We start from the raw sequence: 17,202 nt of genomic DNA, 5'->3' as shown, positions 1-17,202 counted from the left end.
AAAATACCCGATGAGTAATTTTCTATAACGTTTTTTCCGTGACGCGATTTGATTTGCGACACTATTTAGTTCCAAATTGTACAATTGCTAAATAATAGATGCCTCAAATAAAAACATTGATCAGAATGTGGGCTCGTAAGCTATACGACCAGATACTGACGAAACGCGATCGCAGTGTCTTGCTGGATGATGAAAATTGTGTGAAAGCCGATTTCAACCCAATCCGGGGGATCAAATTCTACAAGGTTCCTGTTGACGGCATGGTTTTGTAGCAGATTCAAGTTGGCCCAGTTACGAAAAAAGCTGAGTGGTAGCGAATCGGAAGCTTAAGATGAAAGGAGCAGTCATCAGCAACGTTGGTCATCACTAGTCACTGGTGCGGAATTGTTGGAAGCTGTTGGTCTAGACCGTTAGTGAAAAAGGTGTGACCGGTCGATGAGTGAGTAAAGTGAGAGAACAATGAACGATTTGGTTCAGTTTTTTATACAATATAGCGTTATTACCTTTATTTCATCCTAAAACAATAGTTGAAGAATGGTTGGTCGCCTTTCTGAATAATCTAAGCTTTAAATTGGCAAGCTGTCATTATTAAAAAAACAACAATGGCCTTAGTACGTAAAGTAATAAAAATAAATAATGTAATGTAAAACAATATTAATAAACCAGCTTATGCATAGGTCATTTCGTCCTTCACAAATTCCACGTAATGAGAAGAGTGAGTGGAGGCAAATATGACTGGCTCAAATGGGGACACATTCTACATAAACTGACAGCAAAAGGTCGGTGACTAGAAAAGGTATGGCCTGCGGACTTAAACGATTAGAAGCACTGAGATTTCAATTATGATCCACTACGCAGCAGCAAGAAGTGAGGTTTCGTAAACGAAATTAATGAAGTTCAAAAATTCCAACGTGAGTGTATTCAGTAAGCTTCTCTAAACAAACGACATAAGATCGCTTAATTGAACACGATAGTTCGAAAACCATCAATCATCTGCTGACAGTAGTTTACCGATTAGTGACGGCATGTGCCAATTTGTACATACCATTTCAGTCAAATCATTACCCTACTGCCCTGAGCAATATTCGTGTCATCGAGAAAGAACTACCCCTAGAATTATCGGAAAGTCACATTACGAAACAACCAAGATGACTATGCCTAAACAAAAAAAAACTGTATAAAAGATAAAAACCTGCTAAATGTTATTAGGTAGCTGACAAACTAATAGTTCAGAAGCTTCATTACAATGTAGGTACAACATTTTAATGAAAACAACTTAAAACACCATCATCATTGCTACCAGAACTCGATTAACCAGAATATGCCGTGCACACGAATCAGGATGCTTCCGTGGCCAACGCACAGAGCCATTATTATTGGTTACGCCTGTTCCTGGGAGGTGCGAGACGGTTCGGTTCCACTCTTCGGCATGCTTGAAGATGCATATTTACACACGCGACCGTAAATTGCGCGGAGGCATCAGCAGCAGCGTTGGTTTGCAGATTGGGAAAGGCATCGCTGCCGCTTGGAGCGGCATGTTGAACTTTATGAATAATTTATAATCTGTGCAACACGTCCGAACACGAGCCCCCATCCGCGGCAGCAGCCAACAAGCGAGCAAAGATCGGTCGATCGATCAAGCCCTCGCGGAGTATCGCGAATTGGTAGTCTGCAGAGAACTTTGATCTACGTGTCAAAACAGGGCTGTTGATAGATTAGCTGTGAAATGCTGGCGTTATACTATTTACCAAAAAGTGTTCTTCTTTTGCAGTTTAAGTAGGGGTTTCAATGGCTTTGTCTGCAAGTCCCATTTTCATCGTAGACAACTGAGAATAAACACTGAAAACATCATTAGATCCCACGACTAAAATATTTAAGTCGTAATTAGAACCCACCTTTGGCGCCAGCTATAGTCAAACTAAGCACCAATACTGACAAAAGATGTAGAAAACTATTAATTTACTATTTTTTCGAAAAATGAAAATACTTTTGCTTGTCCTACTTTTTCAAATACGAGAAAGGAATTCTGTTGGAAACTGGGAATAACCGCTTTGCTGAAGAAATGTAATTTTAAATCTACAACGGATCGTTATAGAGCACTTTCTGTGGAAGTCCCCGAAGTTGTTTATTTCATATTTAACTTTTGTTAGTTGCATTTCAAAAAAATACATTGTTATCCTCAGACAACTATCGAAGCACTCATATTACACGCTTTTGCTGAAGGACACAAATCTCTAGGGACTTTCCTTGGAAAGTAATTACATATTTATGCTTTATTGTTCCTTAAATTCACTAACCTATAGGGAGGAATGGGGCATCTGGAGATATAAAATCAGTGTTCCACCTTGAAGCTTGAGTCCAGTACTATAAATTAATATTGGTGCCATTTGTTCCCTTACTTACTTACTTTACCAGACGAGAGCTGGGATGGCTCTTACCCTATCAAGAATTCCTCACCATTGTACCATCGGTTCCGAGTTACTCGTTGCCAATTCGTTGCGCGTCTCGATACACGCAAGTCGGCTTCAACCTGGTCGAACTATCTAGCACGTTGGGCCCTTCCTCTCTTCTGGTTTCGGCCTTCCTGGTTCCTCCCTTCCTGGTTCCGGTGGGGTTCGTGAAGAGAACGGATTTCACTGCACAGTCGTCCGGCATCCTTGCGACGTGGCCAGCCCACCGTAGTCTACCAACTTTCGCCAGGTGAACGATGGGAATCTCTCCAAGCAGTGCCTGTAGCTCGTGATTCATACGCCTCCGCAACTCTCCGCTTTCCGTTTGGACTCCGCCAAAAATAATCCGCAACACCTTTCGTTCAAATACGGCAAGTGGTATTTGTATAAAAATTTCATATAGGTATTACTTAAAAAATGCCTAGTTGGAAAAAAGTCATAAAAGTCGTTGTTCTACGAAGTCCGTTCATGAACGTTGTTCCATCTTAGAATAACTTTTAAAAGGTCGCAAATTACACCTATTTTGACGTAGGACTACGGCTTACGACAAGTTTTGAGACAGAGTGTCAAAATGCGAGCGTCCCGAAAAATGATAATAACTCAGCGGTTTTCCGATCAATTTTCAATATTTTTGCACCAATCGATCGGAAAATCTACTAAGAATTGACCCAAATGAAGAAAAGTATGAATTCTTGATGTTGAACTATTGAAAAATTTAAAAAAATATTGAACCTATGTTTTACTAGAATTCTTGCTTCGTGACCGGTTGTTGGAAATGACGTCATCAAAGTAGAAACGCGTTTTCACGCTTCGGCTTATAATTCAGTCAATTTTCAATAGATTTCCAAGATATTTTCACCAATTGATCGAAAAATTGATTTGGAAAATATTGAAAATATAGAAAACTATTGATTTTCAAAGCGCGTCATTGAAAATTGAAAATAACTCTAACTCAGTCGTACTAGAAATTGTCGCTTTGTGATTGGTTGGAATAATTTCCAATTATTATCGAATAAGTCTTGGCACAATTCAGGAATCAACGAGAAAGTTGATGGAAAGTTCCATTTAATTCTACTATAACAAAGTTACAAGAGAATTAAATGGAATCCTACCCTTTCTCGTTGATTGCTAATTGGCTTGAAAATTCCTTATTGAGATGTACCACCAACGGCAACACGAGCGGTGACGCAGTCGTGCACGTCTGCAGTTCCCGGTCGGTTGTATTAATCGGCTACTGAGGAAAGGAAAGTATGCTGAGCGTGTGTTGGGCTCGTTTCGCTGCCGGGATGGAATATCTGGCTGCTGAAGTGCTGGAATTGGCAGGAAATATGCTGCTCGCGACAACAAAATGACCAGAATTATCGTCACTTGCAGCTGGCCATCCGCAACGATGCAGAGTTGAACAAATTGCTGTCCGGTGTCACTACTGCTCAGAAAAGTGTCTTTTCGAACATCCAAGCTGTTTTGTTGCTACCCAAGTAAACGGAAAAGAAGGCTTAAATTTCCAACATATCACGTCAACAAAATGTTCTTTTAAGCACGAAACATAACGTTCATGAAGATTTGAGGAATTTTCGCTCACTGATTTTAATTCTATTCAATTCGATTGATTCTAATTGTTCGCTTCTTATCAAATAATTTTAACCGTTCACCTCTCGCGCTTCTGTTCGCTTGTTGCTGCTGGTTGAGTTGGTCGTCTCGGAAGGTAAGAAGCAGCCAACAAATATACCAGCTCAATGTATTCGGTCAAGCGTCAAAATGCATAAAACCACGGGTTTAATAAAATAAAATAGTTCGTGAATTTGTTCGTTCGTCAAAGAACGGTTTTCGGTAATTGAAGAAACCTAGGAAACTTGGAACTTAGAGCTTTTCACTAGGTTTTCTTTAGCAACACAAATTTATCCATCGCTCTTTTGTTCAGACTGAAATTGAAATGCTCTATTTTATTTAACGCAGACGATAGAATGAAGGACCATGAAAAATAAACGGGACCGATTCTTGTCGCTTGCTCTGGTTTATAACACGACGCAAGCTGGCGAACAACATTATTCAAACGCTAGCTGAGCTATGCTAAGACGTAGTATACTAATTACGTAACGCAAAAATTATTGTTTTTTGACCCCCTCCCTCCCCTAAGTAACAATAAGTAACGCTTGGCATAGCCCCCCCCTTTAAATTACGTAACGTTAACTCAACCTAGCCACCCCTATCAGTGAATGAAAATCGCACAATCCGTTTAACTTTTTTTTAGTTTTGCAAACTCAAGAAACGCATCGGTTCTACATTCCTATCAAAACTACTATGATCAGAATGTCAATTCTGAATTCTGATCAAACTGTATGATTTAACACAACCAAGTTTGAGTCCAGAACAAAAATTTGGATCAAAATGGATTTGATCAAGTGGAAATCAAGGCTAAAATAGAGTTACACAGCTGAAACAGCAATTAAGCATCACCCCATGTTGCATGTTGGGCCAAACGGTTTTCAGCTGCTCAGATTTATTCAGCAAAAAATAATTTCGTATTCTTTCAATTTGATAAATTTGTTACGTAACTCTTCTCAAGACTCCCCCTCCCCCCTAAGTAACAAAAAGTAACGCTAGCTTGTAATAAATTTGTTTATTTGTTTATTGTATAAAAATCATCTGACTACATGTGGTCTTAATGAACTAAAGTTACATATATAAAATATCACAAGCTACTACAAATACGTTGCCGAAAGGTTTTTGTGGACACGTTGAAGTCGAACAAGTGATATGTCTCTTGGAATCGTCCGCTCACACTAATCATAGGGTCATTGTTACCGTAAACCGTGTTTCTAGGAGGTTGTTGTAACCATCGTCTCGGTCTTAGAATACGTTGCGGTGCGTAGATATGCAGTTGACCAAGCAGTGCGGAACTGTCAATCTCGGAACGTAAAATTTTTGCACCGAAAACAGCTTGGTTGGTGTTCCGTCGATCTTCAAGAGTTTCGATGCCAATCAATGCACACCGGTCTTCATAAGAAGGTAAGTCGTACGGGTGCGTCCATGGAAGATTACGTAGAGCGTATCGAACAAACTTATGCTGCACTGATTCGATTCGGGAAATCCATACTTCTTCATAAGGCGACCATACAACTGAAGCGAATTCAAGAATGGATCTTACCAATGAGCAGTACAATGCGCGAAGACAAAGGGGATCGGTGAAGTCAGCAGCAATTTTCGAAATGAAACCTAGTTGGCGGTTGGCCTTCGCTACAATAGATGAGTAGTGCATTTTAAAAGTTAGTTGGTGATCTAACAGAACGCCTAGATCCTTAATTTGGTCGACTCGATTCAAAATAGTCCCGTCAATGGTGTAGTTGAACAGAACAGGATTCTTCAGACGCCGGTAAGAAATTACACAGCATTTCGCTATACTAACCACAAGACGATTTAGTCGGCACCAGGTGTCCTCCCTCCCTCCCCTCTGAGCGTTACGTAATTTGTGCACGAAGCCTAACATCTTATTGGTATCTTATTGTCTGGACGCGACAAAGGAAGAAGGATCAAAAGCAAACGAGAGTCACGCTCCACTCGTGCACATCAGCAGTTCCCGGTCGGTCGTGTTTATCGGCTGCTGTGAAAAGGAAAGTATACTGAGAGTGTTGGAGCTGAAGCATTCGTTTCGCTTCCGTGATGAAATATCTGGCTGCTGAAGTTCTGGAATTGGCAGGAAATATGCTGCTCGTGGCATCAAAACGACCACAATTATCCCACGTTACTTGCAGCTGGCCACTTGGAGTGGTATTTCATCGTGACTCAGGACCATACACGAACGGCTTCGTCGATCGCATAGCTGCTGAGGCTTTCCGGTGGGCCGTTGCAACAAGCCGTGTCTGGTTTGCGGTTATCGGTATTCCAATTTACCGAACAGAGAAGTGCGTTAGTGCAAATTTATTGCAAGCTGGAGTTATGATAATCAAACAATCGGTCCTTTTAAGGGTCACACAACGATTGAAGAGTTTAGTATATTTTCTTGCCTAGTTAATACCATAATAACACAGGCAACGAGGGAAAAGTTAAATTTTTCACCGTTGCGGACGACCAACAAATGACGGAAATAAGTTTTCTGGTCACGGGCAACATTTTCTGCGACTTCCGAAACATCTGCAGGTTGTAAAAGCTTTATTATCAGTGTTCTTTTGTAAACCGCAGAAAAGTTGCGCAAAATTTTTAACTTTTTGAAAACTCGCGCGTGTTGTCTACCGAATACTAGAGGAAAAGCACTATCCAACGTAGAAACAAACAGATCATAAAACATTATTTACTGTTTTGATTAGTGTGACTTGGTTTCGTTTTAATAAAATAGATTCAATCAATTCATGGATATAAATAACTCGAAAATCGGTTGAGGATTGAATGTATACAATGTTACTACTTTCACGTTACGTATGTAGCTTGTATACATGAAGAATCGTATTACACCCAATTCTTTTTTTGCACGGACTTTTTTTACACGGATTTTTTTTGCACGACTTTTTTTGCACGGTTTCTCGAAATAACATGGTTTTTCTAAAATTTTACCAACAACAGTTGTACACCCAATTCTTTTTTCACACGGATTCTAGTACGCGGAATTTTTTTTGCACGGTTTCCCGAAATAACACGGATTTTTTTTACACGGTTTCTCGAAATAACACGGTTTATTTTTGCACGGTATTTTTTTACACGGGACGCATCCCCCGTGTAAAAAAAGAATTGGGTGTATTACATACATGGATACATCCTACTAACGCTGCGAAGAGACTTACGTAGTCCTACGTCACCTATTCAATCATGTGTTGTGCACAACGCATCTGATTTTTTCCAAAAAATTAAAAATAAAATCAAAAATGGTATATTTTTGATATTTTGATTTTTTTACTTGTTCACTTGTTCACTTGTTTATTGTCCAGTAGCGTAAGGTTAATATCTTTTTTAAAATTTCTACTTCCGGTTCTAATAAAAGGTACATCATTATAATAATTTAATTAACTAATTAACACTAATTCACGATAATTTTCTTATACATTGTCTTAATTGAAATTGAATAATTGTCTTATCATATTTTAGTTTATACGGTTCCAAAAATTTATGCAGCCTCTCTTGAACATTGCCTCCGACGATGAACGTTTTACTTCGGGCGGTAGCGAGTTCCAGCTTACCACACCTCGAACGAACAGTGAAGCAGCGTAACATGCAGTGTTGTTGGCTGGTACCACAAGGTTTTGCAATCGGCGTCCACGAGTTTGGATCAGTTTCTGATGAAGAATACTGGGGGCCTGAGTTTTTAGCAGATTCCACAGAAAGACGCACGACCTATGAGCGTAGAAGTTTTTTATCGGACATCCAATGAGGCTCTGTTGCAGGTGGCTCACGTGATCGTAGCGGCTCAGTCCATACACGTATCTCACACAGCAGTTTAGTGCCACACGTAATCGATCGAAGGAGCTTGCGCTGGGCCGGATGAGGAGGATATCGCCAAATAGAAAATGCGGCAGGATCAAGGATTTAAAAAGCGTCAGCTTAACGGCAGTCGATGCAGAGGAAGTACAACAGTAAAGCGTTCGGAGGCTAGCATAGATTTTACCACATTGTTGTGTTATCAAACCATCCCACTGCAGATCGCATTGAAAAATAAATCCCAGGTTGCTGGCGCTTTCTGACCACGGGATACTCTGACCATCGAGAAGAAGTCCAGGTACTGGTGAAACGATACTTCCAGCTCTTCGACGTCTGCTTGTGATGAATAGTGCTTTGCTCTTAGCAGGATTCACAAAGAGTTTATTCCGTCGTGACCAATCCGCAACACGTTCGAGATCATCATTCATCATTCTGACTAACTCATGTGCACAGGGACCACGTCCGCCGACGTAGAGTTGTACATCATCGGCGTAAATCTGAATAGAGCAGTGTTTCAACACAGTCGGTAGATCATTGATATGACAGCAGAATAGTAGAGGGCCGAGTACTGAGCCTTGAGGTACTCCAGATGGTACTTCCACACTACGGGAGCAGCAACCACCACAAAACACAGTCTGTCTTCTTTCACACAGGTACGATTCTATCAGACTCACGGCAACAGAAGAGAAGTTGAATTGCGTATATAGCTTGGCTAGTAGTTTGCTGTGCGGAATGGTATCGAAGGCCTTCGAAAAATCGAGCATCAACAGTATACCAGCACCTTTCTTATCAACAATGGCTCCTAGATCATCGTACACTCTTAGAACTGCGGTTTTGATGCTCTGTCCTTTGCGGAAACCAGCCTGGTAGTCCGTCAGTAAGCCACTGTCTTCTATGTAAGATGTCATTTGCTGCTTGAGAAGCTTCTCAAACACTTTTGACAACGCGCAGAGGATGCTTATTGGTCTTAGATTAGTGATATCGTTCAGGTGCGCTTTTTTCTTCAGCGGTATGACTTTCGCGTGTTTCCAGGAGTCAGGAAAGGTGGACCGTTCGATAAACATATTAAATAAATATGTAATGTGCTGCACAACTAACGGTAAGATGATCTTCACAAAATTAATTGGTAAATCGTCCATCCCAACGGCGTTAGACTTAATGTCCCAGATAGCGTTCACGACTTCCCAGTAATGTACTTGCTGAAAGGAGAAACTGTGCAACGATGCTGGTGCTGAACTCTCTGGTGTTGGTCTGCGGTGAGTACTGTTCGTGAAGTTAGCTAAGAAGGTACGATTCACTTCATCTGGATCGAACTCGCAGGGACTATGCTGTTTATCCTTGCCAACTCCAAGACTCTTCACTCGCTGCCATAGGGTTTTCGATGAAGCTCTGCTGTCTAGAAAACGATGCAGATACTGCTGTTTGGCTTGCGCGATTTTTGTGTTAGCACGATTCCTCAGCGCTTTGTATCGCTGCCGCTTCACGTCTTTCAAATGTGTTGGAGCTTGCAACCAGTCCTTGTACGCCAAGTCACGCTCGAGCAAGCTCTGACGAACGCTATCAGAAAACCAAGGGTTGTTCCTACGGCGACTGGTACTGACACGAAGAGGAATGCATGTTTCATGCACTCTTTTGATATGCGCATTGAAAAAATCCAGGCAGTCGCTCGGGTTTTCCATCGCATAGAACCGGTTCCAGGGGATAGCCAAAATTTCGTTTTCCAGGACATAAGCATCGAAGTTGACGTAGTCTCGGTAAAAACACAGGCTGGAGGGTGGTGAGATGTCAAAGTCCAATGACGCAAAAATTAAATCGTGCTGCGACAGTGCAGGAAAGCTGACTTGTCCGAATCGCAAGACCTTCTCGTTTCTAGTGGTTAGGAAAAGATCGAGCTGCGAGCATCCTCCATCATAGAAAAATGTTGGTTCTTCACTAACGGATGTCAAAGAAAAGGTACTGAGCACCGATTTGAAAAGCGCACGTTTGCTACTAGGCTGAAGCATGTTAGTGTTGAAATCCCCCACCAGAAAGATATTGTCGTAGCGTACAGCAAGATTAGACAACTTTTCCTCCAGGGAAGACGAGCAGTCGTTTTCCGGAGGATTGTAGATGACTATCAGTAGAATTTTCCGACCCGCCACTCGAAACTCCAATGCCAGACATTCAGTTTTATCCGTTGCATCTTCTGCAAGCGTTGTGCCAAAAACTTTAGAACAGGTTAAATACTCCCTGTAGTAAACCGCGATACCTCCACCACGCTTATATGTTCTGTCATTCCTCACAACGCGATAGCCTGTAACACCGATGCTGCGATCGCTTATCTTCGAATTAAGCCAAGATTCAGTGAAACACGCAATTTCAACCTTAGAGTCCCTTAAGATGTCTCGAACCTCATCAAGCTTACTACAGTTACGTGCACAAAGGCTTTGGGAATTTCCGTGACAGATGTTCAGCTTCCCAGGTGATAAAACAGCGTTCAGCACTGCTCTAGAAATGTTCGTTGAGGTGTGGTTAAAAGAGGGAGGCATCAAATATAGTATGGGAAGCAATTTCTAGAGGGCTGCATAATTATGGTGGAACGGGAATTAAAAATGTTTAACATACAATCTTCTAGTCAACTCACAAGAATACAAAAAATACTACTTAAACATTACTACAAAAATGAACGAATGTACATAGTTACAAATATTTATCCAGCTCATTCTCGGACTGAATGGCTATGGGTGGTCCACCAGCTGCAATCTTGACGTAGACGACACCTTGTTTAGTGTAAACTGATACCAGCTTTCCCGCCTTCTTTCGATGAAGTGCAGCCGATTTGAGTTTACGCGTTTCGATGGAGAGGTTCTCGTTGATGTACACACGACGATCTGAGTCCAGTCCAATGTGTCGTAGCTTAAGGTCTCGTTTCCGCAAGTATGCACTGTAGAACTCGTCCCTTGTGGTCTTCAGCGGAAATTCCACAACGATTAGCCCATCGCTGTCCGATTTGTTGCCGGATTTCAAACGCCTGATTTGCGCCAACGTGGTGGCCGTGTCGTTCACTGCTAGATGTCGTCCTATTGCCTCTAACGTCGAATGTAAATTTTCACCGTTTTTAAAAGGAATTCCGCTTACAATAAGCTCGTTTCGATTTTGTAAAGCTCCAAACTGTTGCGTCATACTATCCACCCTTGCGTTAAGCTGATCAAGTGCGTTGTCATGTTGCTGAAATTTCACTGCACATTCGTTTTTTACCAATTTAATTTCATCCATCAAATCAGCTTTAACGGAGTCAATTTTGCTGTTGACATCCCTAATTTCAGTTCGTACCGTATCCAGTTTTATTTGAAATTTTTGAAAAGCTGATAAAATATTTTTTTCAGTGCACATTTTGTTCGTGTTTAGAAATCAATTTTCTACAACTTTTCCATACAAATAATAATAAAATTGCCTCATAGCTCGAGAACTATGAAAAACTCGTGCAAAAGGAACCAAAATTGACTTGTGGGGGATTTTGGAGGTAAGATGTCTTTCTATGGTGTACTGAGACCCCTTCTTCTTCTAAGAAGCGGGGCTCCCATACAAATAAAATACAAATTTCCTCATAACTCTAGAACTAATCAAGCAAATGAAACCATATTTGGCATGTGGGAGTTTAGAAGGCTGGAATTTTTTCAATGGTATTATGAGACCCATTCGTCTTTTAACAGGGGGGGGGGGGGTTTCTATGGTGGATTAGAATCTTTGCTTTCTTTAAGAAGGGGAGATCCCATACAAATGAAATTCAAATTTCTTCATAACTCGACAACTACTCAAGCAAATGGCACCAAATTTGGCGTGCGGGGTTTTTTGGAGGCATGAATTTATTTATTTTATGATGCTTTGAGACCCCATCAAAACATCATGTAGATGGGCAATACGTGTTTTGGCCGGATAGAGCAACATTGTATTACGCCAAAAAACACAATCGTTCCTGGATACTCATTCGATCCCATTTGTACCCAAAAACCACGACCCGAAAAATCTGTCTCAGTGCGCCCAATCGAAGAATTCTTCGGGATTTTGAGTTCCTTGGTGTACAAAAATAATTAGAGAACCACGAATTGCAAACAGTTAATTGGTAGAATCAAAAGATGCATTCGCAAAGTTGACATTCGTTATAACAATAACGGGTGACAACTAAAATTTTGGAATTTTTTCGAGGCCCAACAAACGAGCTCAGAGAGAAATGAGAGTATGTATGTGTTAGCTCTCTCTCTCCTCTTTTATGCTTTTATGTTTATGCTTGCCTTGTTTTGCTTAAAATGATGTCGAAACAAGAAGCATTTCGAGAGCGCGTTGTACACTTCTACGACCTGCAACAGAAATCTCAGCAAAAAGTATACGGTACAACATTTAAAAAGCGAATACGTTGCGGCTTCGACTGTTTACCACATCCTAAGGTGACCAACAACTATTCGCAAGCAAGGTAGTAGACGGCCAGCCAAAATTATGGACACAGAAGGACATCGTTTTCTTTCTCGTTTCTTCAACAACAAGCCCTCTGGTTTGATTGACAATACGTGTTTTGGCCGGAGATAGCATCATCGCATTACGCCAAAAAACACAATCGTTCCTGAATACCCATTCGATCCCATTTTTACCCAAGAACCACAACCCGAAAAGTCTGTCCTAGTGCGCTCAATCGAAGATTTTTTCAGGATTTTGAGTTCCTTGGTGTACAAAAATAACTGGAGAACCACGAATTGCAAAAAGTTGATTGGTAGAACCAAGAGATGCATTCGCAAAGTTGACATGACGGCCGAACAACGCTCCTGTTTCGACGCCAAACGAAAGCTTCGCCGAACAGCCGATTACGGCCCGTTTTCAAATGTACACTAATTTTTTTTCAACAATGAATAATGTATCTTTAATTTCGGTAGATCAGATCTTTTTAATGTATCTTTGTCTTTTTTGACAGCTTGAGAAAAAAAATCCAAAATTTTAGCTGTCACCCGTTAACATATAGCAAAAGATCTATTTTAAAATAATAGAAATGTAATAAAATAAAATGATACTTTTTCTCGAAGTCAACCCTCTCATTGTTTGAGAGCCTTGTAATTAAAATTTAATAGCAAGTACTATCATCGAATATTGTTTAATTTGCAATTATGGCAATAGTGTGATCGTGTAATATAAGCAGCAAATTAAAATGCTTTTTTACGCCATAAAGACAAAATAAACTGCAACATTAAAATCGAATGAAGTCACTACAATATAAAGCAGCTTCAGCTTAGTGAGCTGAGATTTTAGATTTTTGCAAATCGTAAAAAAATGGCTTATAATACTAAATATGCGAAAAGCAATTAATTTTCGTCACGAATGTACAGCTCATTAACATTTTTTAGCTGCCAAAGATGTCCTATTTATTATGCGAAAGATTCACATAAACGCTTCAAGTATACTGATTGGTTATAATTGGGTACACATATTTAGACCGATTATATTTTCCAGTTTGTTGGCAGTTTATTAGCCACTTTACACTTCTCGCCGACCGGTGCCGACCCGACGGGTGACTGGGAACGATCATGTTTATGATTTTGCGCGGCATCGCACGCGTATGATTGCAGGAAAATTGAATGCATTCTTGCTGCCTGGTTTCACACTGTTCGACAAATGATTGTCCGCTCAGCTCAGCATACAACGCTCTTCTTCATTGAAGGCCGGACATGATTGAATGAATGAATGTTGGTAGCATCTTTTTCGGCAGGTTGGCTCGTTGGCCGCTGGCCAGGGGCTATTATGTAGGCGCAAGCCCCGTGCACGATGCATGTTTTCGGTGTTCTTGTGACCGGTGAACCCGCGTGGTTGCCGGAGGGCTACAAAAGAGCGTCGCAGATTTATTGATCTCAGCTGCAATAAAAAGAAAAATATTCGTTGTAATGATATTCATACAAGGGGAAGGCGCATTTTTTAAGGTTATTGTGATTAGTGAACCGCACTTAGTTGATGTTACACCAGTTTTCGCCAGCAGCGTCTACATGATGTTAGCTATTTATGCGGTATAAATAAAAGTGCTGCCGGCAGAATCGATGATAGTCGGCTTGCGGCATCCAAATGGTGCAGTTGAGTGATAACTCAGGTCAGCAGAAGAGCTGAGGTCTAATTTCCCGCGGTGTTTGCCGGTAGAAGAAGAAACTTCCATGTGATAAGAGTGCGTGAATAAGGAAAAAATCGAACGTTTAAAAAATAGCTAATATGATATCGGTAATTAGGCTGGAAGCAACTGACCAATTTCCTTAAACAAAGTGCTAAGTCAATTTTTTTTATTTTCCGCCGGTTTCTGTTTAGTTTGTAGTTTTAACGGCGCTCCTAGCGTGCGTCGCTGCTAAACCACAGAGCCAATTCGGTGCCAGAAGTTTCAATCAAAATGTGCCTTTCAATCAGAACCTGCAAGTGCAACCACTCCAGCAGCATCAACAGCAGCAGCAACAACAGCAACAGCATCAACAGCAGCAACATCACCAACAGCAGCAACCATTTCACTCACAGCAACTCAACCAACATCAGCACAATCAACAGCAGCAGCACCAGCAACGGATCGCCCAGCAGTTTCGGCAGTCGCAGAGCTTGAGGGCACCTGCTCCGCCGGTGTCATTTCATCAACAACAGCCCCAAATGCAGTTCAGCCAGCGGTTTCAGGTTAGATTGTTTCAATTACCAATAGTTCTGTAAATTCATGTGAATTTTCCATACAATCATGAACATTTTTGGTTGCGAAAATTCATTTTCTAATAGTTTAGTAATCCATAGCTAACGCTAGGACTGTAGCGGATTTTTTCAGCAAAACTTTAAACTTAGTTGAGACCACAATAATTGCGATACATCTTGACGTGCCTTGCCTGATAAACTTTAGAATATGTTGATGCCAGCAGGAGCTAGAGCAAGAATCAAAATAATGACATTTTTGTTTTTAAAAACAAAATAGATTCATAACCTAGTTTCACCTGATTAAATTGGCGAAATGTGAATAAAACAACATAAAAAAGTTATTCTTGTAATATTCAAAAACCAATTTAATAACATAATTCTTATTCTTCCAGCAATCCTACCCAGGAGGCGCAAGGCCCTTCGTTCCCATAACCTCGTACAACAATGATGTTTCTTATGATGGATCGTACTCCTATGGCTATACGACCGGTGACGGTCAGCAGCAGCAGGCGCAAGGCTACCTTAAGAATCCTGGCCTAAAAGATCTGGAAGCCCAAGCAGTGCAAGGCTCGTACTCGTACACCTCTCCCGAGGGACAACAAATTACGGTCACCTACATCGCTGACGAAAACGGTAAGTCCAGTCCGAGCAATGACCGGCGAGCTAAAACTATTAAATGAAAATTTTCAGGATTCCGTGCTGAAGGAGCACACCTGCCCACTCCGCCACCGATACCGGAAGCGATTCAGAAATCTTTGGCACTGATCGCAGCCACGCAACCAGTCTCCCAGAAGTTCAGTCAAGCCTACAGTCAGCAGCCTTTCGGGTCCAGCCAAGGTTACAATAGATTCGGATAGCGCTCAGCAATTGAATTTTGAACAGTATTGTTACCTTTTCTAGTAGGTAAGTATAGTTTTAAGTCATTGCTGAAATTTTGATTTACATGAAACTAGGAGAAGATTTGAATTTTTTAAATTGTTGTTACGTGCCCCACACAAATAATACTCTAGAACGTATTTAAAAAATTCAGAATCACTAAAAAAACATTCCTCACATCCACCGAAGCAGAATGCAATGATCCAATCTTACCGGTGCGCGGTGCAACGTGCAGCGCAGCTATAAATATGTTAATTGATTTTGGCTCGAAGATGTTTCTTTCCGGTTTTCCGAACCCCACTCTGACGGACTGGACTGGAGGTTGCAACGGAGAGGATCATCGTGTTCGATGTCAAATTAGTCAATTCGATTAGAAAACAATGTAACTGTTTGTATTGGAAGCAGTTAGTTGTAACTTTGACGCTACCGCGAACGAACCGCAGTTCCAGTCAGTGATTCAGCCCGCCGCTGCGCTGCCGCGCTCGTTCACAGACAGCAGACAAGTTCCGTTTTGCATAAATTTAAGCTAGGCGCAAAAAATGATGTTTATGGTGATTGAAATATCAGCGATTCGATCAAACTGACGTTGAATAGAATGCATGCATGCATGCTGCATGCTTCAGGGTTCGTCGCTTATACTTATGCTGCTGCGTTGATGTTGTTGGAAGATGTGATATTTGTTTTTCTTTTCTTCTTCTACAAGATGGATCGATTGAATGCGTGACCTATTGCAACACCCCCTCGTACCTTGGCTCCCTTGCAGCCGGTTTCCCCGATTCATGATAGTATGGTTGAGTCTCTCTGGCAGATGCGGATGGCGGCAACGAAAAACGATTGCGATGTGGATATCTTAGCTTCGCTGCTTTTACGATAATGACAGTTCAACGGCCAAGCGGCGCATGTGTGGAATGTTGACTACTGAAATCTGTAGCTGTTAAGTAGTTTTTCTGTCTTTCTTTCTCAGTGTAAATAAATACCTCTAATTTGCAATATTACCACTGCTAGGTTTAGTTATAATAGATTCTAGTAAGAAAGCAAGCATGAATTACAAGGATAATTCAAAGGAAAATGATTCACTTGTACTCAGAAAGAAAGTTTCCAATAGAAGGTATGGCAAATTAGGTTGCCGAAATTTTCAACTTGTCTAAACTATAGATAACCGAGCAAGCATAGATAAGTGAAGATGAATTTTTTGAATACTAGAACTGTCCAAATGTAATCCAAACGAGCATGCTGCTGCTTATTTTTTATGCAGTTAATACGGTTGCCAGTTTTTCGATAACTGCATCTGCTTATCTATGTTAACTCTACTAATATTAAGAAGAAAAAAAAACAACTTTCGTCTTACTATTTAAAGATCATACTTTTATTATCATATCTGTTGCCTCGGACTATAGCAGGAAGTTAATAAAACAATAGACGTTTCAGCTGAATAAATAGAAATGAGCACGTGGCGTCGCCGCTAATAAGTATTGGCAAAAGACAGACAGAATGGCTTCACTTTTTCATCTCATTGATCGGTACCCACATCAAAGTACAATTCATCTCAATAATGGGTTGCAATGGTGATGAACACGCTTTGTTCATTAGACTGTGTACTTCATTATTTACAGTTTGAAATTACGGTTATTAGATTTTACGATTCATTAATCACTGTTTAATATTTTAATGAGTATCGAGCATTCTTACCGCTCGTTTCTCAAGCAGGATTTTGCCTACGGCCTCTCTCTAGTATAGGCATCCTGCATATTGTGCTTCTTCGTTGCTTATGCTAATAAGAACCTTAAACTTCGGTTAA

At 40.8% G+C, this 17,202-nt stretch overlaps 2 protein-coding genes across 2 annotated transcripts in view; one reads left to right on the top strand and one right to left on the bottom strand.

Moving 5' to 3' along the window:
* The window catches only part of LOC128740694 (uncharacterized), a 62,764-nt gene extending 52,633 nt beyond the window's left edge, over positions 1 to 10,131 (bottom strand). Inside the window, exons 1-2 of the mRNA XM_053836258.1 lie at positions 10,083 to 10,131; positions 8,531 to 10,041 (exon numbers count right to left, since the gene is read on the bottom strand). Coding sequence (XP_053692233.1) covers positions 8,531 to 10,041; positions 10,083 to 10,131 — 1,560 coding nt within the window. The remainder of the gene's footprint in view (positions 1 to 8,530; positions 10,042 to 10,082) is intronic.
* A 3,944-nt stretch (positions 10,132 to 14,075) lies between these two features.
* LOC128740693 (uncharacterized protein DDB_G0285291-like) lies at positions 14,076 to 15,385 on the top strand. Its single transcript, XM_053836257.1, has 4 exons — positions 14,076 to 14,084; positions 14,169 to 14,519; positions 14,921 to 15,161; positions 15,219 to 15,385. The coding sequence occupies exons 1-4, from the start codon at positions 14,076 to 14,078 to the stop codon at positions 15,383 to 15,385; spliced, it is 768 nt and encodes a 255-aa protein (XP_053692232.1).
* The last annotated feature ends 1,817 nt before the right edge of the window (positions 15,386 to 17,202 follow it).

The sequence above is a fragment of the Sabethes cyaneus genome, chromosome 3, assembly GCF_943734655.1.
Source record: "Sabethes cyaneus chromosome 3, idSabCyanKW18_F2, whole genome shotgun sequence".
Taxonomy (NCBI): domain Eukaryota; kingdom Metazoa; phylum Arthropoda; class Insecta; order Diptera; family Culicidae; genus Sabethes; species Sabethes cyaneus.
This window is presented reverse-complemented; position numbering and strand designations above follow the sequence as displayed.

What these genes read in the sequence shown, in the direction of transcription:
- LOC128740693 (XM_053836257.1), top strand. An exon ending in AGTTCAGCCAGCGGTTTCAG is followed by an intron (nt 14,520 to 14,920) that starts GTTAGATTGTTT and finishes TTATTCTTCCAG; the next exon opens with CAATCCTACCCAGGAGGCGC. An exon ending in CTACATCGCTGACGAAAACG is followed by an intron (nt 15,162 to 15,218) that starts GTAAGTCCAGTC and finishes GAAAATTTTCAG; the next exon opens with GATTCCGTGCTGAAGGAGCA.